Source organism: Maylandia zebra, linkage group LG7, assembly GCF_041146795.1.
Source record: "Maylandia zebra isolate NMK-2024a linkage group LG7, Mzebra_GT3a, whole genome shotgun sequence".
Classification (NCBI taxonomy): domain Eukaryota; kingdom Metazoa; phylum Chordata; class Actinopteri; order Cichliformes; family Cichlidae; genus Maylandia; species Maylandia zebra.
In genome coordinates, this window is record NC_135173.1 from 50,798,658 (window position 1) to 50,820,726 (window position 22,069).

At 41.0% G+C, this 22,069-nt stretch overlaps 2 protein-coding genes across 6 annotated transcripts in view; both read right to left on the bottom strand.

The window, feature by feature from the left end:
* Window positions 1–450: 450 nt before the first annotated feature.
* Window positions 451–10,752, bottom strand: nup54 (nucleoporin 54). Of its 4 annotated transcripts, XM_004549701.6 has the most exons (15): window positions 10,605–10,752; window positions 10,115–10,222; window positions 8,192–8,275; window positions 8,013–8,048; window positions 7,427–7,507; window positions 6,496–6,660; window positions 5,962–6,179; window positions 5,688–5,875; window positions 5,395–5,591; window positions 4,737–4,791; window positions 4,045–4,138; window positions 2,681–2,788; window positions 2,296–2,415; window positions 1,504–1,614; window positions 451–1,031 (listed from the first exon to the last, which is right to left on the bottom strand). In XM_004549701.6, exons 1-15 carry the CDS (start codon window positions 10,645–10,647, stop codon window positions 903–905), a joined length of 1,737 nt encoding a protein of 578 aa, XP_004549758.1. In that variant the 5' UTR covers window positions 10,648–10,752; the 3' UTR covers window positions 451–902. The 4 variants fall into 4 exon arrangements, with proteins under 4 accessions (XP_004549758.1, XP_004549759.1, XP_012774189.1 ...); XM_004549702.6 differs by lacking the exon at window positions 8,013–8,048; XM_012918735.5 differs by lacking the exon at window positions 10,115–10,222 and having other exon boundaries at window positions 10,605–10,746.
* A 2,311-nt stretch (window positions 10,753–13,063) lies between these two features.
* Window positions 13,064–22,069, bottom strand: part of LOC101466881 (lysosome membrane protein 2) — a 32,826-nt gene continuing 23,820 nt past the window's right edge. The window contains exons 7-13 of one of the 2 annotated variants that reach the window (XM_004549705.6): window positions 20,079–20,257; window positions 18,048–18,166; window positions 17,871–17,944; window positions 17,726–17,777; window positions 16,691–16,843; window positions 16,505–16,546; window positions 13,064–16,193 (exon numbers count right to left, since the gene is read on the bottom strand). In XM_004549705.6, coding sequence (XP_004549762.1) covers window positions 16,083–16,193; window positions 16,505–16,546; window positions 16,691–16,843; window positions 17,726–17,777; window positions 17,871–17,944; window positions 18,048–18,166; window positions 20,079–20,257 — 730 coding nt within the window. In that variant the 3' untranslated portion in view covers window positions 13,064–16,082. The remainder of the gene's footprint in view (window positions 16,194–16,504; window positions 16,547–16,690; window positions 16,844–17,725; window positions 17,778–17,870; window positions 17,945–18,047; window positions 18,167–20,078; window positions 20,258–22,069) is intronic. The other variant, XM_004549706.6, reaches the window with a different exon arrangement.

Sequence of the window (22,069 nt, forward strand, 5' to 3'; positions counted from 1 at the left end):
TTACAGGCAGATGAACAGATAATAACAAATAATGGGTATTAAATATTTACAATAAGACGAAAGTAAGGAGGCAAAGGCTGCCGGATCTGGAGAATTCAGATGTTTAGCTCTTTGCCAGGTACTGAAGTAGAAGTTAGATGAGGGGATGTAATCTGCATGAAAGCTGCCTAATAAGTTCAACTGCCAATCAGTCTTTCATCTCCACCGGGATGTGAATCCGAGACATAAATCCTATCAACTCAAGCCCTGCTTTGATGAGATGTTGGAAAGGGCTGGCCTGAAGAGCTAAAGAAGGACTGTCGGGTGTTTCTATATTTGCACCAAAACAATGAAAATGCTCAGATCACAAAATAGGTGGACTTACAGGAATACATTTTCCCACACAGGAATAGATTATTGGGGAAATTAGCCATTGTTTAAAGTATGTGTGCAAGAGATGCAAGGTCACTGTGCTTTTTTCAACAAATGAAATTTATTAACATTCTAGGAGGATAAAAAAGAAAAACAAACATGTATTTACAATGTCTTCACTGGTGACATACACAACTTGTTTACATGCCAGTCACATTTGTAGTCTTATAATTATAATCTGATTTGACATAAGGGATCCCAGCTATTATTAGACTTTGTTGAGTCTTTTCCATTAGGGCTGTGTCAGTTGAGAAAGCACAGATTAACCAGTCAGTGTTTACCTGGTACAGAAAGTGGGGCAAATGATAAACCTGTCCATGTGGGGACTTAAAGGCACATTCTAGTCAAAATGATCATCTGAGCAGACAGGTTCAGATATCACTGGGGTTATCAGGGAACTACAGTGCAGATTACCTCTAAATTAAATGGCTGATGCACCATTTTTTTGGGAGGATTGTGTGTCTGAGCATGTGCGGGTTGGTGGGGCAGACTCAGCTGAGGATGCCTCCTCTCATGTGTCCGCTGTCGCTCAGCCCGTGCTCTATAAGTTTGATGTCTTCCAAGTCATCTTTGATAACACTGATCAAATGACTTAAACCTTCCTGCTGTTGTTTTAAGTGCTGAAAGAGAGAGAAAAGGAGACAGTGTTTCAGTTACCGGGAGAAGACAACTTAAACATTCAGCTGTCTCCGCCTTCATCCACAAGTTTAGAGCAGTCTTCCTCAGATTAGAGCCACCAGTAAACAACACAGAAGCTCTGAGACCGACCTTGAAGCTAATGTTTTTACAATGTTACACTTATTTGCAATAAGGAAAATGCACCTGTGCAAGAGTGATTACTTCTGTCGTTCACTGTCAGCACCTCAGAGATTACCCGCGTGAAGGAAGCTGGGTGAGAACCCTGACTGGATGTTAACATCATGATAATCTTTCAGCTTTTTGCAACTTAGTATCGGAAGACTCAAATGTTACTTTAATGTTCTCCTTCTTAGTGTTTTTTAAGTCCTGGGCCGACTTTCAGAAATCACTGAACACATGTTGTGAATGCCTGCACAACAACTGCAGGTCAGAGGTGCTAAAGTTCCGACTCACCTGTCTGATTTCTCTGAGGAGGTCTGCGTCCACACTGTAGCGCTCTTCTGATCTCACAGCTCCAAAGTGGTTCTGCATCCGGATTTGGGACATTAATTCATTTAACCGACCCTGTAAGACAAAGACAGAACAAATACTGTAAAAAACAAACACACGTTTGACGTCTAATAGCTGCTAAGAACTGTACGAACTGTTCATTCATTTTAGGGCTGCAATGATTCATCAAGTAACTCGAAAAACTATTACAAAAATATCTTCAATGAAAAGTCTTCGCATTGTTTCTTTGTAGCACTCAGCTAAGAGAAACTAAGCTAACAAACGAAGCTCCATTGTGTCATGTCCCAAACTCGAAATGATTATTCATGCTTTTGTTTCGTCACGATTGGAATACAGCAATGCACTATACACACACACGTCTTAGCAAAACCTCCCTAGAACGGTTGCAAATTGTTCAAAATGCTGTTGCCAGGCTTCTGACGAAATCCTCCAAGTTTTCACATGCGACTCCAATCTTGATGCAGCTACACTGGCTTCCAGTTTATTTCAGAGTGCAATTTAAGATTCTTTGAGAGCTCTTCATGGACAGGCACCAGGTTATTTCCCTGCTGATGGTGCCCATCCCCCCCCCTTTTTGAATAATTTCTATTTCCTCATTAAGGCAAACGTATTTATGCGATTACTCAATTAGTCAATGGAGAATTGATAGAATACCTGATTACAAAAATATTTCATAGCGACTCTAATTGTTTGAAAGAACATAGCACTGTGCAGCCACAGTTTCAACACACTTGCCTTGAACTGTGTGGGGGCATTGAGTTCAGACTGAATGGTATCCAGCTGCACTCTGAGGTGCTCCTCGTCCACTTGGATAGCGTAGCCACTTTTTCGCTGGATCTCCTGTTTGATCAACACCTTCCAAGGGAAACAAAGGAGGAGAGATAAATATGGAAGGGAAAAAGAAAACTTATAAAGTAGTGAAGGGAAAGCTCTAGACTGATGTCATTCAGATATGACAGTTTATTTCATGCAAAACACAGTTCTACTTTTCAATTCCCACACATTTTTATTTATGTAAACAGTGAATTTTGAGCTCCTACAGTTACTCTAAGTTTAACAGAGATGTAGGGATGTCTGAATGGCTTATTTAAAAAAAAAAAAAAAAAAGTGAGACAGCAACCTGCAGCACTCGGTGAGATAGATCCATCAACTTCCTCTTGTACTGGGCGATCTTTGCCACTGTGGTTGCTTGGTTCTTTTGCAGTTCACTGATGTCATTGGAGATAATCTGCAAGTCCACACATGCATGGTTGAAAACAGTGAGGATGAACCTTTGTGACATTTCCAGAATTCCTTTGATTGCAAGTACTTTATGCTTTTTTAAAACTGATAACAAGCATATGTTTGATATTAGAGGTCTTCACACATCCAAAATTTCATGCCCGAATGCAAAAAGACTTGGAAAAAGTTTCACCTGGAGCAAAATTAATTTATTATTTGAATGCAGGGGCCATGGACAACAGAGAAAAATGCCAAACCTGATCTGGCAAGGATGCTCAATCTGCACAGATATTAGAGCTGACTGTAAATCACAAGGTAGCTTAAATGTAATACTTCTTTAGAGTTATGTAGCCGTCTCTCCTGTGCTTGGCCGTGACTTTGACTAACCGCCTTTGCCAGGAAATTTAGGTTAAAAAGATCCAGGTGTTTCTGTTGCTCTTTCCTCTTCCTGATTAAAGCAGTGTGGCTAATACCTCTATACAACTTAAAGGTCCACTCGCTACAACAGATACTGTGACTCATTTTGAAGCAGCGTTTAACAGAGTGACGAGAACTTTGACATTTATAACATTATGCTGAAACACACACAGTTCAAGACCAACAGCCTTAGAACTGGACTCAAGTGACAATATTAAAAAGTAGAAAAAAGCAGATGAGAACCCACACAGCTACCAGGTCTCATGTTCTAGTTTAGTTTGAAATGTCCTATGATATACATATGTGTGTGGTGGGGTGTGGTTTGTGGCTCAGCTGCAGGGAGGGGTGGAGCAATGATCAGCAGACCGTGCCAAGGGAGGCTGGCCGACACAGCTGATTTTCACCATACTAATCACACTTTCTCCCATTGCAGTAGCTGCTGGGGCCTGGGGATAGCAGTGCAGACAGAGTGCACAGTGGAGCAGAGCTGGGCTGAGCAGGAGAGAGATCCAAAGCAGAACTGAGCGATCTGGACAGTATTTAAATAAACGTCCCCTGAAAGTGCAACTGAGAACTGTGTGCGTCTCGTGCTGGGATCAGCGTAACAAAGTGTTACAATATAAATATACTTGCTTCCAAACTGATTTTGTTGTTAACAGAACATTTCTACCTGAAATAGCAGGTAAACACGGGTGTTTCTAATCACATTAAAGCTGAACCTTCATGTCATTACTAACACCTGTGCTTACATGCACTGCACCCATGTTGAATCCTTTAAGAAAAAGAAGAAAAAAAATCTGGAAAATTAAAACCACAAACAGCAGGAACAGTGACTACTACACTCACATCCACTCTGGTCTGGTGCTGTTTAGTCATCTGCTCCTGGATCTGCAGCCTGCGGAGCAGCTCCTTAAATCCTACCATGGGCACTGGGATCAACCTGGACACAAAATGAAGCAGCAGCTTTTATTGAATTTTTGTTGAACTTGTAGTTAACGGTAACAACTCACAAAAAAACCTTTAGAAACTATTTATTATCGGAACTAGATCAAATCTGGGGAATTGGTGCCTCGGCTTTTCCTACTCAGGCTTTCAGAAAAACATTTCTCCTAATATGAACTAATTTATTAAAAATGTGTGAAAAGGGGTCATGGATGTTTATGCTAGTGTGCTATTTCTATTCTTGTATGTTGCTTGCTTACTTGCTGTTTATTAGTGTTTGCTGGTCCCTCAATGGTTTGCAATATAGAACAGTTATCTTATCGTCAGCCCAGACTTTATGCTTATGCTTTAGCGCCCTCTATGGGTCATGTAGTAGACTAGGCTTTGAATTATTTATCATAACAGATAAATAATTCAGACTGTTTGTTATAGACTGATGAACACTTGGAGTCGATTCATGTTTATCTGTCATTTTCCATATTGTTTCAACTAAGTTAAATAAAATTGTATTATTTAGCCAGATGTCTTGCTTTTTATAAACTCGGGTAACTTTGCGTTAATTATAATAAAAACTTATAACAACACAACCAACTCACTTCTCTGGATCGGGGTTGTCCACCTTGGCCTGTTCCCAGATAATAGGATCCACTCCTGTTCAGGAAGAAACATTATTGGCAACTATTCAAAACAACCAACTTGAATGACACTTTCTTCTATTACAGTGGTCTCTCGCTATAACGTGTTTCACCTTTCATGGCCTCGCTGTTTTGCGGATTTTTTGTGTGTGCAATTTTGCATGTTTTTTTTTTTTTTTTTTTTTTAAACAGCACTTTATATTCTGCGTCCTGATTGGCTGCAGAGCATTGTCAATCAATATCGTGCCATCTCCCCTGTACAGTACAGAGCGCATTCAGCTTTTCATATTTACATAAATCTTCGATTGCTAGCAGTGTGACTCTGAAGTGCTGTGCTGTATGTTTGTAAGTTTCCTCCCCAACAAACAACAACGTCGACGAAACGTTTTGCACCGTCAAAGGCAACCGCGGGTGCCTTTGGTTTCATTCTATAATACTGGACGTATTCTTCTACGAAGGTTTAAACTTTTTACAGCCTTAAAACATCTATAATAATTGTGAAAAATAAAGTTGGCTACTTCACGGATTTCACCTATTGCAGGTTATTTTTGGAACGTAACTCCCGCGATAAACGAGGGACCACTGTACACAAGAAAAGAACACACCAAAGCACATTTACCTGCAGGAGCATTTTGCAGCAGCTGTTTGAGCTGTGCTGGGGACAGCTCTGTGCGCGTCACTGACATGACCACTCCAATCTGAGTGAGCTGGACCTTTATGTTAGCCTGCTCCAGGTAGTTGAAGAGGGTACTCGCTGGGATTCGCTTGGAGGTGCCGTTGGGAGAGCGCTCAACCAAATAAATGATCACCTCTGTTCTAAAAAGGACAGGAGATACAAGAGTGTTTCTACATGATCTACTACTACTACAACAAAAACAAAAAAAGAAAAATAATCACATATTTATGACTTACTGGTCATTCGACAGGGCTTTGACACCCTCTACATTGACAGTGAGGGTCTGGTTGCTTCCTAGGATCTTGTGGAGGGACTCGACCAGTTGCTGCTGCTGAGCTCTCACATCAGCTTCTTTTTTATTAAGAATCAAGACTACTAAACCATCTTCATCCTTACTCATCGGGATGCAGCTGTACCCCACCGCCTAGGAACCACAAGATACACATGACTACAATGTAAAATTCAAAGCAAAACAAACCAAACACACTGTGCTGAGCTTTCTGTCTTTACCTTGAACCTGCAGAATGGGTTCTCCTGATTGAACTCCACAGGTGGGTTGTTGTTGCTGTAGTAGCCCTTCCCTGTGCCCCAGTATGCCTGCAGCTGGTTCCATTTGGCAAGTATGGAGTCACGCTCATCTCCTAACAAGGTGGGAGCTGACAGAGCGGTGACCTGCTGGTAAAGCTGGGTGGACTGATTCTGACCCGCCTGCTGACCGAACAAGCCTCCTGGCCACGGGAACCAGAGGTAAAACATTTCACAGCTCATTTTATCTTATTCTTCAAATGTATTCAAAAAAACATTTTACTAGAAAAGAAAGATGCCAGAAAATCATGTGGAATTTAGTGAAATGTCTCCAATTTCATGATACCCAAAGTTGCATAATTATAACAACAAGGTATTGGCACCAGTTTTGAACTTTGTAAAAGATTTGTTTCTAACAGAATATCAGTCTGAATAGCTGTGGTTGGCTTTAACTCTGTTCAACAGATATCCATTTTATTTGTATTTTTCCCCTATTTGCAGGGAAATTGAGGTTCTTACCTTGCTGCTGCTGAGTCTGCTGGATATTAAAGCCTCCAAAGCCACCCAGGCTAGTTGCTCCTAGTCCAGTTCCAGTTCCAAATCCCGATGTTCCTGCAGCAGTCCCTGTGCTAAGCCCAGTCGGGAATCCAAACCCTTTGTTCTGCATGTTACCAAACAGGCTTCCTAAAACAAAACAACGTGCAAACACAGGGAGGAAGTATGATTGAGGAAGTACGAGTGCTCATGAAAAACCAGTTTAGAAAACAATGTTTGGGAAATATGCTTCCAGCTTTGCTGGAGAGACACCGCAGAAAATAAAAGGACTTTTGGCAGTTTTAGCATTTGTTATTTTACAACGGAAGCCTTAAAAGTGATACAATAGTTCCAAATAAATTTGTGGTAACAATCTAAATAAATAAAATTGTGAACATTTCATTGTTATCTGCAGTGTGGCAGCGTTTTTAGGTGTAAGTAAATGAATGAAATTTTCTATCCTTTTCCAGTGAGCTACTGCCACTCATGACACACTTCCTACTTTGAAGTTTGAATCCACTGAAACAAGCATTACGTAGAGCGACACAGCACGAGTCAAAAATAAGCACAAAAGTAGCCTAGGTGATGTTTACCACCTAGGCTCAGATGGCTGGCCCTGCTTTTGCCTGAAAATTTGTGCTGTTAATTTTTTTTTCCTTCTCACTGTCGCCAAGTGCTTGCTCTTAGATTATTGGGGTTTTATCTCTATTATGGTAGGGTCTTTAGTTGCATTATATCAATAAATGTGAAATGAATTAAAGCCCATTTTTTTCTCTTCCAGTGCATTGCAATTTGGCCAGAAATGCAAGATGTTCTTCAAAAACCTAGCATTATCTTCATGTACCTTTCCTGGCTTGCACAGAAATGTTAACTGTAATAAAGCAGAGTGGGGGTTCAAACCAGCTCTATAACTAACCTGTTGCGGGGGGAGCAAAGCTAAATGTTGCCCCTGGTGCAGCAACAGTTGTCGTCGTTGTTCCGAAGCCACCGAATGCGCCTAAGAAGAAGAGAAAAGAAATGTGCTCAATGAGGTGACAAACCCCCCCAAAAGCAAAACAAAAAACAAAACAGGTGAGAGAATGACAGAATGAAATCACAACTGCTACGATTAATAAGAGGAGAATGAGAATTTCACTACAATATAGCGATTTACCTCTACACAAAGGTGAAAGTGTAGTGACTCTTGACAGCAATCAAATGAAATGACTAAAAATTCAACATTTTATCTCTTCATGCAATCACAGCGATGCATTGTGTTCATGAAATGAATCACCAGGTGAGGAGAAAACGATCCTTGATCCACACAGATATCAAACAATGGATAGAAATGTAAGTTTACAGACAGAGTGTACTGATTCACAAAGGTCATCTACCTGTGCTAGCCAGGCTATTACCAAAATTGAAAATTGTGCCAGTGGTGGTTGCTGTACCAAAGCACCCCACATTAAAGCTGACTGCTGCCGGGTTTGCATTTAAACCGAACCCCCCAAAACTAAACCCACCAGCCGTGGTGTTTCCAGCTCCCAGCCCCCCAAATCCTGCAGCCAAAGCAGGCAGGCAGCGAGAAAGAGAGAATGACATGGAATTAAATGACACAACGCCAGATTTAGCACAGGCTCATTTATTGTAAAAACAGTCTTCAAGTGTCTTAAAAGAAAAGTCTGAACAATGAGCGTCTTACCAGTGTTGGTGGAGCCAAAGCTAAAGCCTGTGGCTGGTGCAGCAGTGGTGGTGGTGGCTGCCCCAAAACCAGGGGCTGTTAGAGCTAATGGAGGCAAAGCACACAAAAATAATACATTATTGGCTTTATTTTGCATTAGTTAGTAAAACAAAACGTTAACAGCAAGCACAAGAAGAAGGTCTTTATCTTCTATGTAGCAACCCCTGAAGGAATTTTCTTTTACAAAGGGACCGTTTACTTAAGTCCCCACAATTGCAGTTCCCAGATGTGAGTGAATCCCACATTCCCATGATAAAATGCTCAACTTTAGCTATGAAAACCACATTAACAGCCTAGTACAGACAGTTTTGGACTGTATGCAACTATCTGTGCTGAATACTAGTAAGGTCCTAGTTATACAGCAGTCACACAGGCTTTGAGGCTAGCTGGCAACTAAGTGGCAACCACTGGTTGCAAGGGAAAAAAAACAAAAAAAAAACAACACATTCCCTGGTTGGCGATTGGTTACAAAAGACAGCTGGCTGTCACTGAGTGAAATCGGTTGAAAATGCTGCATCAAAAGCCTCCTTTATGATTGCATCTTATGGAAGATGATGACTTGTCTGCAAACACCAACTACTTGCGGAGTCGTAGTGAAATTTGGAAAAAGTGCGACAAACCAGAAACGGAGTTCTGTAGCCATCAAATTACAAATTATGCTTCAGTATTCCAACCAATATATTTCAAAACATACAACTTTTACTCTGAAGGTGAACACTCTCAGTTTACAGTTTGTGTCACACTTTTCACAGTTTTACTAGTGCATGGAGAGCAGCTGGTGTATCTTCCATGCAAACTAGGCAACCACTAATCTGCTAGCAATCACAAGGAGGCTCTTCAATGCAGCACTGCATTCTTTTTTTTTGACACCAATTTCACAGCAACAACAGCCAACAACTACTCGCTAAACAGTGAGAAAATGCACATTTGGTTGCTGAATGGTTGCCAACCGGTCTCTAGGCCTATATGACTAAAGACCATCCAAATAACCAGACCTCTTGGGGAAGCTCCAGGAATGCTTGCTTAACGACCAATACCTTTCAGGTGGTGGTCTTTATCAAGCTCATCACGAACTGGACACCCTGACAATGTTTATAGCGTTGGTGCCTTTTTGAGCATTTAGAAGTATCCTGTCTCAGAGTGAAGCTGAAAAACTAGTTCATGCATTTATTACTTCCAGGCTGGAGTACTGCAATTCATTATTATCAGGATGTCCGTAAAACTTGCTGAAAAGCCTTCAGCTAATCCAAAATGCTGCAGCAAGAGTGCTGACAGGGACTAGAAAGAGAGAGCAGATTTCTCCTGTATTGGCTTCCTGGTAAATCCGGAATTGAATTCAAAATCCTGCTCCTCACATACAAGGTCTTAAATAATCAGGCCCCATCTTATCTTAATGACCTTATAGTACCATATCACCCTATTAGAGCACTTTTTGACAAACAATATGGCTTGTTGTGTGATACTACCCATCCAAGCAGTTCAGGTTTATGAGTGACATTTGAGTATTTAATTAGTTTGTTATTTAGGACTGATTAGCAGCTATCTGTATCTGTGAGGTGCACCATATAGTGAGTGCTTAGTTAGTTGGTTGAGCCCCGTCATCCAAATTGCCCATGTTAAGGATTTAAACCCAAGAAACCAACTGGTAGATATGTTGAAAGTGCATCAAGAGGTGAAGAAATGCTCAATTTAAAACAAACTTACTAACAAAACAAAACAAAAACACCCAGAAGCTTTGAGCCCTAGACTGAGGGAACCTAGTGGGCTCAGTTATGCTCCGAGAAGAAGGGTTTGATCACATTGGTGGCGGTTACGTGATGATAATGCCCCATGTACAGGATAAACCCCGTAAGGAGTGAATCTGGGTCTAAGCTTTGGACTTACTACCGAATCCGGATGAGGCTGTGGTTGTGGTGGCTGGGGTGCCGAAGCCAAATGTTGTCGATGGCGTAGTTTTGGCTCCAAATGAACCGAATGAAAACCCGGACGTGCCTTTTAGAAACAAACAAACAACGAGAGAGCGCTGTAAGTACTGGGTAAGCTTGTATTAGCTTCCACACGGGCATCCAAAACAGTTAGCCACAAGAGCTAGGTCTCACTGGAGCCCAGTTTAGCACCGAAACACGCGAACACAAATCCGACTGCAATTCATTAGTTGCACTGACTCAAGTGTAAAAGCGCTCTCTGTTTTCACGTGATGTCTGTCGTTAGCCGGTAGACGAACCCACCGTAACAACTGAGGGTGAACCATTAGCCGACCATTTCTATGTATTACTCATGTACAAGCATTAACACAGCTTTAGCTTCGACACGAAATATGTGACACATCACCAGCTCTTACAAGTATTTCATAATTAACTAAAAATGTCCATACTTGCTGCTGGGTTGCTCGTGGCACCGCCAAAATTGAACGCCATGTTGAGTGCTGTCACCACGGACACCTTCTTCTTCGTCTTCTGCTGCTGCTGCTTCTTCGTCTGACTCTGGTCCAACTGGGTGGTGCACTACCGCCACCTGCTGTCCCAAAATAATAATTGAACAGCCGCCGGTACAAAAACAGTAGGTTACTTTTATGAAAAATATTTGTGGAAAGGAACATGACCGGTGTTGTGCCAAAAAGTGAGATGTTTCCGTGTGTTTTCTATGTGCAATATATTTGATTATATTGGTAAATAGATTGCAATCAAGAGGGGGGTATGAAGGGGTTTTAAGATAAGATAGAACTTTATTAATCCCTCGGGTGGGTTCCTCTGGGAAATTCGATTTCCAAAAAGCACATCACTGACAGAAGTTACAGTTACAGAATATTATATATATATATATATATACACACACACACACACACACACACATACACACACATATAAATACAGAGACAAATATAAATAAAATATACGAAGGGGATAAATAGAATAAATAGGAATAAAAATAAAAATACAAGTGAATTGCACATTTCAAGTATTGAGGTCTATTGCACTGTTGACTATTTACAAAAAGTATTGCACAAGGTATTGTACAGTGAGGTGAAGAGGCACTACAGCTTAGTTGTTCCCCCCTCCTTTGTCCTCCTGTCTCCCCTCCCTCTCCCCTCCAGAGAGGAGTTAAACAGTTTGATGGCGTGTGGGACAAAGGAGTTTTTAAGTCTGTTAGTTCTTGTCTTGGGGAGAAGCAACCTGTCACTGAACAGACTCTTCTGGTTGTTAATGGCCGTGTGCAGAGGATGCCCAGCATTGTTCATAATGTCCAGCAGTTTCTTTAGTGTCCTTTTCTCTGCCACTGTTTCTGTACACTGTTAGAAGGGATGGACATGGTCAGCAGCAATACTCAGGTAGCCTGTCATGTTTAAACAATGCTCAATCGGTATTAAGAGGTGCCGAAATGTACCAAGAAGATATGCCCTGCAACACTACACCAGCACCACCAACAGCCTGCCCAGCTGATACAAGTCAGGATGTTTACAACAGCACCATTCAAATGTTTCAGCAGAAACTGAGACTGGCAAACATTTTCCAACCTTCTATTGTCCAATTTTGGTGAGCCTGTGTGAAGGGGTGGCATCGGTGTGGTCTTCTGCTGCAGATCTGCATTAAGGTTTGATGTGTTATGGGTTCAGAGATAATCTTCTCCTAAAAGCTGTCTGGGCATTCTCCTCTGACCTTTACAGCTCACTGGATATTTTTTAGACCTTTTTCTGTAAACCCTAAAAATACTTGTGTTGGAAAAATCCCAGTAGATCAACAGTTTCTGAAAAATTTAGACCAGCCCACATGGCACAAACAATCCTGCCTCATTCAAATTCACTTAAATCATCTTTCTTCCCAAGTCATCTTGACCATCTCTACATGCCTTTTTAAAAACGTTCAAATCACATGAGCCAATATTGTATATAAAGGTTTTAGAGCGACGTGTGCTCCCCTCCAGATGACATCTATTTCAGGGAAGGCCTTGTGTATTTCTGCAGGACAATGCAAAACCACATACTGCAGCGATTACAAAAGCATGGCTTAGTTGGAGAAGAGCCTGGGTGCTGAATTGTCCTGCCTGGAGTATAGATCTTTCACCTATAGAGAACATTTGGCACATCATTAAACGAAAAATGACCACAAACTCTTCAGTGGCTGGAAACCTATATCGGGTAAGAATGGGACCAAATTCCAACAACAAAACTCAAGAATCTCATAACCTCGAGGCCCAGACGTGCTTCAAACTGTTTTGAAAAGGAAAGGAGATGCTACATCAGGGTGAACACGTTGCTGTCCCAAATATTTTGAGACCTGTAGGAAACATCAAATTTGAAACGAGCTCATTTATTTATGCTCTGATGTGAATACAATGTTGGCTCATGTGATGTGAAAGTCTTTTAGTTTTCATTTTGTTCAAATTTAAAGAACATCCCAACTTTCTGCAATTTGGGTTTTACATAAAAAACAAACAAACCTTTTCTTTGTGGAAAACGTCCAATAACAGTCCAATAACTCATCTATATATGTTTAGCATAGCTGCAACTTTAAGCTGCATGTTTCATGTCTACCTTCAGGGATGCCAGCTGAAACATCTGCTAACTGATATTTGAAAAGGTGAAATTAAACATAATTCGAAGCAGCACAATTTTCTGGCTTTTCTGGGGACCGAGTTATATCATCACTATCTGGGCACAGCTCACTGTACAAAAGCCAAAAACTAGATCCAGTAATTTAAACAAAGAATGTCAGCGATGTACTTATTGTGATAATATTTTATTGCCAACTATCTCCCCGTCGCTTGGCGCAGAATCGGACTTCTTCACAAAAAAAGAAAGGAAATAAAAAGAGACAAACACCAGTCAACAAGACCTGTACTGAAACTACTTTTTATTTTTTGTATACAGAATAAAAACATTCAACATTTTCAAAACAAGTATGTGTTTTATGGCAGTAACAATACTTTCAGGAAACATCTACAATCAAAGTATGGCACTGCATAGCTCAGCGAACAGTCCACGCATTGCTTTATGTGTTTTGGTTTTATCGACACAGCAAAATAATTTATTCTCTTTAGCCACAACTGTGTTTTTATACTGTATATTGTGTATTTTTCAAAGGGATTCAGATGAATCCTGTCTTTCATCTCCTTGTGAGTTTGTAACTCTTATATAAAACGCTGTGCACAAAGTTTCTAAAATGCAATCATTTTTTCCTTATTATAGTGTACGTGTTAAACACTTTACTAAAATCAAATGAATCCACTAATATCTGATATAGTCATTACGATTATCACAGTGCATATAAGCCTTTAATTAAAATGTTACATGAGCAGTAATAAAAGCCGGAATTCTGCAGCATTTTCCAGATCACATTATGACGGCACATTTTCATCACCAGCATCGAGTGAGAAAACTGTGACCCTGCACAACAACCTGCTAGTCAGGCAGAGAGTTTTCAAAGTGCAGTTTGACCCTACTGTTTGATATTAGAAATATCAAAAGGTTTTGTTATTTATTTAATTATTTTTTGGTAGCTGAAAGAAGAAGAAGGAAAAAAAGTCACGAGTAGATTTGTTGATATGGCACAGTGTTATGTTCACGCAACAAAAATCTTTAAAAGGAACAAGAAATCCAGTAACTTTAAAGACACTACTACAGCATCTAAAAGACATTTAAGTATATCACTTAGTCATAAACAGTTACACAGGGCAAAATACTGTCAACACATAAATTCTGTACTGTCTGAATCATGGTGTTACGACCCGGCTCAAAAGCCGCAACATAAAAAAGGAGACGAATACCAGAGTGTATGTAAAAAGAGGTTTATCTTAAAATGGACTATCAGGTTGGCTAAAATTGCTCGTGCCACCAAGGCAAAGACTAGTGAGCTCCCTGGGAAGCTTGCCTCAGGTATGCTTTTATCCACACCTGATTAGGTGTGGCCAATTAGCACCAGCTGAACACACTGAGCAGATTCGAGGCTGCAGAGGGACGTAACAATGGTTTCAACCAAAGAAATCTGCCGTGGTTAAGGCTTTAGAGCTTTATAAATATTTATAAAGTTCTTACATGAAATGTCTTTAATTCAAACATTTCTACAATGACACATTTAAAAAACAACAACACAAAAAACCATAAAGCAAGGTTGGTCTTACTTTACAAATTAAAATTTCCAAAATATACAGTGTTTTGTCCGATACTCATCCCCATCACACGCTGAGAGGAATGTAAGCAGTTCGTCACTTCTTACACTGTATGTATTTACAAACAAATGCCATACTCTGAAGATTCTCAGGTATGCTGGTTTTGTTAGATAACCCTCTATGCGCCATGGATGAGCAGAAAATATTATGTGACATTTTTTTGTAACATGAAATGCAAATGAGACATAGTAACACTGATTTATCATCCGGTATATTGTGCTTTCTCCTGCTTTAATAACTGCTTTACAGCTTCTAAGATGAGACCCCCTGAGAGTGAAATATAACACCCCAAAAAATCATTAGTTTAAGGATTTCATCACATTGCTCCCCAAATGACTTCGGTGCGCTTGTACAAGTAATCATTCCAAAAATCTGAAGTCTAAAGCAAGACAAATGAGTTTAGCCATAATGAAAGGAAGTTAACTATGTATGGAGGACCAAGACTGCCAAATTAAGAAAAAAAAATCATAATTATGATTTAAATGCACTGTTGTGCCAAACATATTTGCTTTTCCAAATGAACCTCTATAAACTGTGTGTGAAGCTGGATTTAAAAAAATATGTGTTTTTATAACATGCTTAGTGCTATATTGCGCCAGTACAGAATATGACATTACTGGACTGGTTGCTGCTAATAGACTTACATTAGCTTATGTTAGCTAACTAGTGACACTCAGTAACTCAGCGGACAACAAGGACACTTAAAACAGTCTAATAAAGACAGTCTGGGAAAAGCAGTCTCTTTGGCTGCAACAATGAATGTTTCGTTAAAAAACAAAAACAACCAGAATATAATGTCCACTTTCACTCTCCATTCCTTAAGCAGTGAGTGGTTCTTTGTTGTTTGGCTAGTTGGGACCAAAACAGGAAATCTACATGTAACCCCAACCCACTCAAAAAACACAAAAATGCCAACAGAGAGATGAAATTAAATCTGATTGTAGATAAACAGAATAATTATGACAAATGTAAATAATATGGGAGGTCGGCAGGGGGTCGCTGACCAGTTTCTGGCCCGAGTGTGACTGAGGTGTCAATCACAACAACTCTACTATGGAGCCATAGTACAAAGGTAAATAATACAAAAGCAAACACAATCATTTACAAATGCATTGTAAATAATGTAATAAATTCCATTAACCTTAATTTACTCATTTTTTTCCATGTCTTCTTAATTTTGGCAGTTTTGATCCTCCGTCATTTAAAGGGTGTGATTGTTTTAGAACAGGGGTCCCCAATCCCAGTCCACGAGGGCCGGTGTCCCTGCAGGTTTTAGATCTCACCCAGGGTCAACACACCTGAATCACATGATTAGTTCATTACCAGGCCTCTGGAGAACTTCAGGACATGTTGAGAAGGTAATTTATCCATTTAAATCAGCTGTGATCAATCAAGGACACATCTAAAAGCAGGGACACCGGCCCTCGCGGACTGGGATTGGGGACCCCTGTTTTAGAACCACCACAGAGCACACTCGTCATCTCTGCTTACTGGATGACTGTTTACAACTATTTTTACATAATTAGCAGCAGCTAGAAGAAGCCACTGTTGTGTTCTAAACACTGTTTGTCTGGGAATAGAGTTTAGCGCTCTCTAAGGAAACCTAAGAGCATATAATACAAGACATCTGAGACTAAAAACATATCCTCTTCACCTGAGCCCTCTATGACAGACCCCTTGCACATCCTCAAGCTTCCACGTTAGCCTTAGGTGTCAGACCAATGTAGGTTCCATTCTGGGGATCCTCCTTCTCTTTATCATTAACTGGAGAGTAAGCGGTGTCGTCTTCAGCGGACGACTGTAGAGGGACATTAAGGACATAAAGCAGCATTACAAACTAATCAGGTCTTATTACAATTTGTAAAGTTATACCTGTAATGGAAAGTGGTTGCTTCCCCTTAATCATGCCATCTCACAACAATTAAAAAGACAGGCAGTATTAATATGCAATGCATTAAGTGTACATTAGCAGAGTTATTTTAAGTCAGGTGAAACTGGTCTAGCTGTGCAATGAAAGATTAAATGAAAAAAGGCACTTAGGTGATAAATAATAACCAAAGTAAGACAAATGAATAAATAAAGCAGATAAAATAAAGCAGCAACACTTACAGCATAAAGAGGCTTGGTAAACACAATGCGCTTAACTTCATTCTTCCCAGGAACACACAGTGAGAAACACAAGCTCGGTGTTATTAGTGTGCAATTAAGCAACTCAATGAATTGTGCAAAAATTATGACTTATTAGGAGCAGGCAAATTGTAAGTTGTTAGGACTCAGCAAGAAGCAGTCTCATACCTTCTGTTTGCGAGCCCGGCACAGGAGGATGACAAAGACCATGAGCAGAATAACACCCAGTCCCACAATGACGAGAGGGAAGTTGGACACCAAATTGCTAATCAGCAGAAGCTTCTTTAATCTCTCTGAAGACGCATCGTCAATTTCCACGCTCTGTTTATTCAGAGAGAGAGAGAGTAAAAGATCCATCAGAGGAAGAGGGGAATTCAGCTGAGCATACAGAAGATGAAGAAACCAATCAGTACTAATGCATCAAGGCTGAAAATGTGGGAAAATCTAGCCAGGCTTTGACTTTTGGGAACCAAATCTACTTTTGATTATGTTGGCCTTGTCTAAATCTCTTGAAAAGAAATCCTTTTGAGACTGGATACACAGCTGAGAGATACATGTTCAGTGGAAAACACCAAATTTGCTTGGCAATGCCTAATTTGAATCAGCTGGGCTTCTTCTTATCTTAACTGGAAATCTGCACTAGTTGCTGTAATATCACCAGAAAAACACAACTTAATTGTGTTACTAAGCACTGTGTTTAGTGCTTAATCAATGCAAAACCCATCTGTCTGTCTTTTTCTAACTGCTCAATCAGTGTGAGGGGAGGAGTCCCGAGGGAGGAACCCATGCAGGCAAGCAAACATGCAAACTCCACACAGAAGAGCCCCAGCAGGCTGGTGGATTCTAAAACAGGACATTCTTGCTGTGAGGCCCATGTGAAAAAACACAAAGCTGTGTCTTTAGGGAGGTTATGGGGCAGGACTATTTCCTGGCTGGGAGACAGTTACTACTTGGACTCTCTGCTCATCGCACCCTTGTGCCAGTTACATTAGTTCAGAGCCAGGTCGCTTGTTTCCAGCTGTTTTCTATCTTTGCTCCAAGTCACACTCAGCTCAGTAAAGCTAAGCTGGACCGACATAATCATCTAACTCTCAGTAACACGTGTCTTTTTCAAAATGTTGACATACTGTTTAATTTCTTTATTGCACCTCATAATAAGGATCTAGGAGTTTCCTGTGTTTCAGCATGTGTAATATCACTTACCTCATTGAGGAACATTACAGGAAATACTGTTTCATTCAGGGATCTAGTGGTCCTGTTAAAAGTGCAGCAAAAAATATGGTTGGTAATCAAAAACAGCACCTACACGCATACGTTTAAAACAACAACAGAAGTGTGTGTTACTCACGGGAATCCAGGGATTCGCTGCATCAAGATGTTCACCTGCGCTCTTTTGTGAGCGCGTACAATCACTCCAGTGGTCTGTCAGAAAATAATGTATATAAACATAGATACACTTCAGAACTCCACCACTAGGTGGCGTAGCAGTACATCTTAATGTTTCACCCTAAGCCTGAAGACTTACCGGGTTTAGGTCTAGAAAAGTTTGGTGATGCGTCCTTTCAGGTGACAGTCCTTCAATGGCAGCCACATATTTGTTATCTGCCAGGTAGAAATGAGGAAAGGAGGCAACCACTGGCGCACCTGAGAGAAGAAATGAAAAATGTTTAATAAGACTCGAGCTCCCGCACGCCTCTGCTGCAAGGCCATCATTTCACACTAAACTGACCCAATCTAGAAAAGGAGAAAGCCTCTTCTCTTCAAAAGAAGAGAGATCAGGATCTAGATCATGTTGTCCACTGCTTGGAAGGTTAGTGGCTCGAGCCCTGGCAGCTCCCATCTGCATGCCAAGACATCCTCGGGCAAAATTTTGAACCCTGAATTGAGCGTGACTGTCTCAATGCTATATAGATACGAGGCTTGTAGTATAAAGCACTTTGAGTGCTCAAGCAGAGTAGAAAAGTCACGTGCTGTTGTTCAGATCATGTTTTATGTCTCCTATGTAAAACCTTCGAACCTCTTTCACACGACTATGGCGAATCTACACACGTTAAGCAAAGCGCCACAAAGATGACATAACTGTTGCCATTAAAGCGGCAGCACAGAAAACATTTTAATGCCCCATTTCCTTCATGTTTGAAGTCTGATCTAATCAAGGCATGACAACAATAACAAAACAGATCAAAAGGCGAAGAAGGTGGTGAGATACGATCTGACAGGGACGCAACATGTTACTTGGGGTCCAAGAAAAACAAAAACAAACAATAAATCATCACAAATGGACAATAACCCCTGTTGTGTGAGCAATTAAAGGCGGCAGCTGATATCCAGATAAAATTTCTTGTTAGTCTTTCTGAGTTCCTTCCTTATATTGTCAATGGAGGACTTCACGTTCCTACAACATTACCTCGGTCAAACTCGCAATCTTAAAGTCAAGTGATACATTTTTGGTGGGTGGCCCAAGCAAACACAAATGGTCCAACGGTGGAAAAACCATGTGTCCCCGCAGCAGCAGCAGCGACAAAGCCAGACAGTTATGAGAGGAGGGGGGCAGTTAGAGGTGCTGATAAAGTGGGGCAGAGGTGAGAGTTTTCCTGCTCTCCTGTTTAGCAACAGACGTTTGACAAAAACATTGGACACACGCAGTCACCTGAGAGGCTGTTCACATGACAACTGGCAAGGTCAATGCGGGCGTGCTAACACACACACATACTGGTATACTTATAGAGGCCTTTATTTACTGCGCTTGTTCTTTAACTCCGGGCCATAAACACGCAATCAAATTTCTCTTTATGGCTAAACAACATTCAAAAATACTTTTACCTTTGAAGTGAACTGCAGTTGTTCCATTTGTTTTAGTGGACAACGAAAATCCTTTTGAGAACGCCAATCTGTGACGTCTGTTTTAATCTTTGGCACAGTTACATTATTCTGAAGCAAAGCACGGAGTTTTTCAAATGTATCGCTTCACAACAATAAAACCTTGACGTGAGAAAAAACAGGGCTCGACGTTCACTTGCTGGAATAACTCTGTGAAACTAGTTAGAAATGGCTGCATGCTGTGACAGAAAGGTGCAGTACGGGCCATCAACTGCATTGACCATGTAAAAAATTCCATATTTTTTACTTTAAATATGTAAAAGAAATGTTGAAACCACAAGTACTGTGATTTTACAGGATGGAAAGATGAGGCACAGCTGAGCTATGAACACTGAGGTAATGCCCGGTCATATTCAAGGGCAGAATCAGGTGACAGGGCTTACCGCCCACTCTGCTACTGGGTCAGTCATGTCAGATGACGCCTGAGGTGTGGGGAGAGCTGTGTCACATGGGTATTTTAGGGGGGTATTAGCATTACAAACAAAAGAAGGACTTTATTGATATCAGTGTAGTAGCCATTAGTATTTAATGGCTACTACATTGGACATTGAGTCTAAGCAAAGCTTTTGTGTCATTATTAAAGAAATTGGAGAAAAGAATAAAATGGGTTATGTTGGTGCTGAATCATGACCGATGCATGGAAAGTTTCTGAGAGAAACTGTGCTGCGTCGATTACCTTTCCGACAGGGGCTGACTTTAAGGACGCCAGTTCCCAGGCACTCCTTTGGGGTGACGCAGAAACCCTCATTGTCCGGGTTCTCCTCTTTGCTGGCCAGGACAGAGGGTGGAGGTGTGAAGCGGTAGGCTGGGATCCCTTTCACCTCGACGTCTTTCTCAAACTCCATGTAGATGGTCCTGGAGAATAAAGCGAACAGTCACATTGCACAAAAACAATTAACTTCACTCAGAGCACAGCATTTCATAGTGACACATGACTGCTGGAACTTTGCTGGAAATTCTCAGCATGATCGAGTGTGAATGCTGAATACTTCAAACTAATATTTTTAAGGACTGTACCTTTGGTGAGGAACTTCATAACAAGCAATGCGATCATGAGAAATGTTCTGTTATGTTATTTAAGAAAGACTGTTTGAACTAAGTAAAAGAAAAAAAACACTGCAGACTGACTTTCAGCAGAGACACAAAGAGGAAACCAGATGACTGACATTGATTTCAACAATATGCTAAAATCCTGCTGGGGCTCCTTCATCAGTAAATCTAGACTTGTAAGGGGAGCAGGGAAGACAAATAATATATTGTGGTGTTAACCTTCTGTTAGTACTGGGAGCAAAGACACTGTGAAATCTTTAAATGTGTGTGTGGTTTTTTTCCCAACATCCAAGAGAACTGAGAGCAGTTCATCCTTGCCCTGCATATCTGCAGCTTTGTCTTGTCGAGGGAATCCCAACCAGTCTTAGTGAGAACAAAGCACTCTATACAGTGTCTGCCAGCTGGTTGGGAGGGTGCAGCCCACCAATCGTGCAACAATACTGTACAGACCTTTCCCTTGACCTTCCTGGGAAAAGCCAAGTGAAAATCCTTGGCCTTATACTGCTAGGAATGAGAACTATTACAGTGTTACCATAGAAGAGCTCGACAGGGCAGTAGAAGGTCCTTAACCCATCAGCAGGACCAGTATCTGCTCCTTTGTGCACAGAGGAACGGGTTGCTACAAAATGACCTAGATTTTGAATGTCTTTGACCAAACATCAGAAACAGACTTCATGAGGGCAGTCTAAGGGCCTGAAATCCTCTAGTAGGCCCTGCGTTCATTGCCCAGCATTGTGGAGCCTGATTAGCATTTGCCATAGCATACCAGAATTGGCAGGTCTATCACCGGAGATCTGTGCTTTTCACAGACCACAGCAGGTGGAGGCATATCCATGGAGGTACATACAAACATCTACTGACCAGGCAATGCCATTAGGTGTCGGGATGAATCCTTGGAGCCACCACTCTGGTGCAGTGGTTCCTGGGTTCTTCCTTGTGAAAGACAATGTCCGATCTCATGTGCAGAGACTATGGAGGCAGGTCTTGAAGGTTGAAGAATTTGTTACCACTGACTGGACCCCAAGCTCACCTGATCTAAATCCCACAGAAAACTTCTGTGAGATTATGTTTCCATCCTACGCACCTCAGATTGCACAGGAGGTCAGTGACGCCCAGGTTCAGATCTAGGAGGACATCCCCCAGGGCACCATCTGTCATCTCATTAGGAGCACGCCCCGATGTTGTCAGGCTACTACTAAGTAAACCTCTGAGTTGCTGCGTAGTTGTACATAAGCTGTACATAATTTCTTTGCTTTCATTTTTAGGGTGTCTTTAAACTCAGCGCTCTGTAGGGTTCTTGCTCGTACGTAACTTCACCAAAATGTATTTGCGATGCAATTTTGTTTGAGTGACCACTAAATACAGAATGAAGGCTTTGAAAAAGTGTCACAGGGCTGGTTAAATTAAAATGATATGAGAGAGTCTATTATTTCTGTCATTTAATATTCGTGTATTTTTGACTTTCTTTTTTCAACATTTTTTAAATGAAATAAAACCCTCTAATGAAGTCAGTAATGATGATGAGCAAAAGGATGGTGAAGCTGGTATTCGAACAATGACACATGTTACCAATTCTTTTTCTTTGTAGCTCAGCTGCCAGTTTCTGGACCGAGAGGC

What these genes read in the sequence shown, in the direction of transcription:
- nup54 (XM_004549701.6), bottom strand. Translation starts at nt 10,647, where the DNA reads ATGGCGTTCAATTTTGGCGGTGCCACGAGCAACCCAGCAGCAA. An exon ending in GCAGACTCAGCAGCAGCAAG is followed by an intron (nt 6,180 to 6,495) that starts GTAAGAACCTCA and finishes TCCCGTGGCCAG; the next exon opens with GAGGCTTGTTCGGTCAGCAG. An exon ending in ATGCCCCCACACAGTTCAAG is followed by an intron (nt 1,615 to 2,295) that starts GCAAGTGTGTTG and finishes TTTGTCTTACAG; the next exon opens with GGTCGGTTAAATGAATTAAT.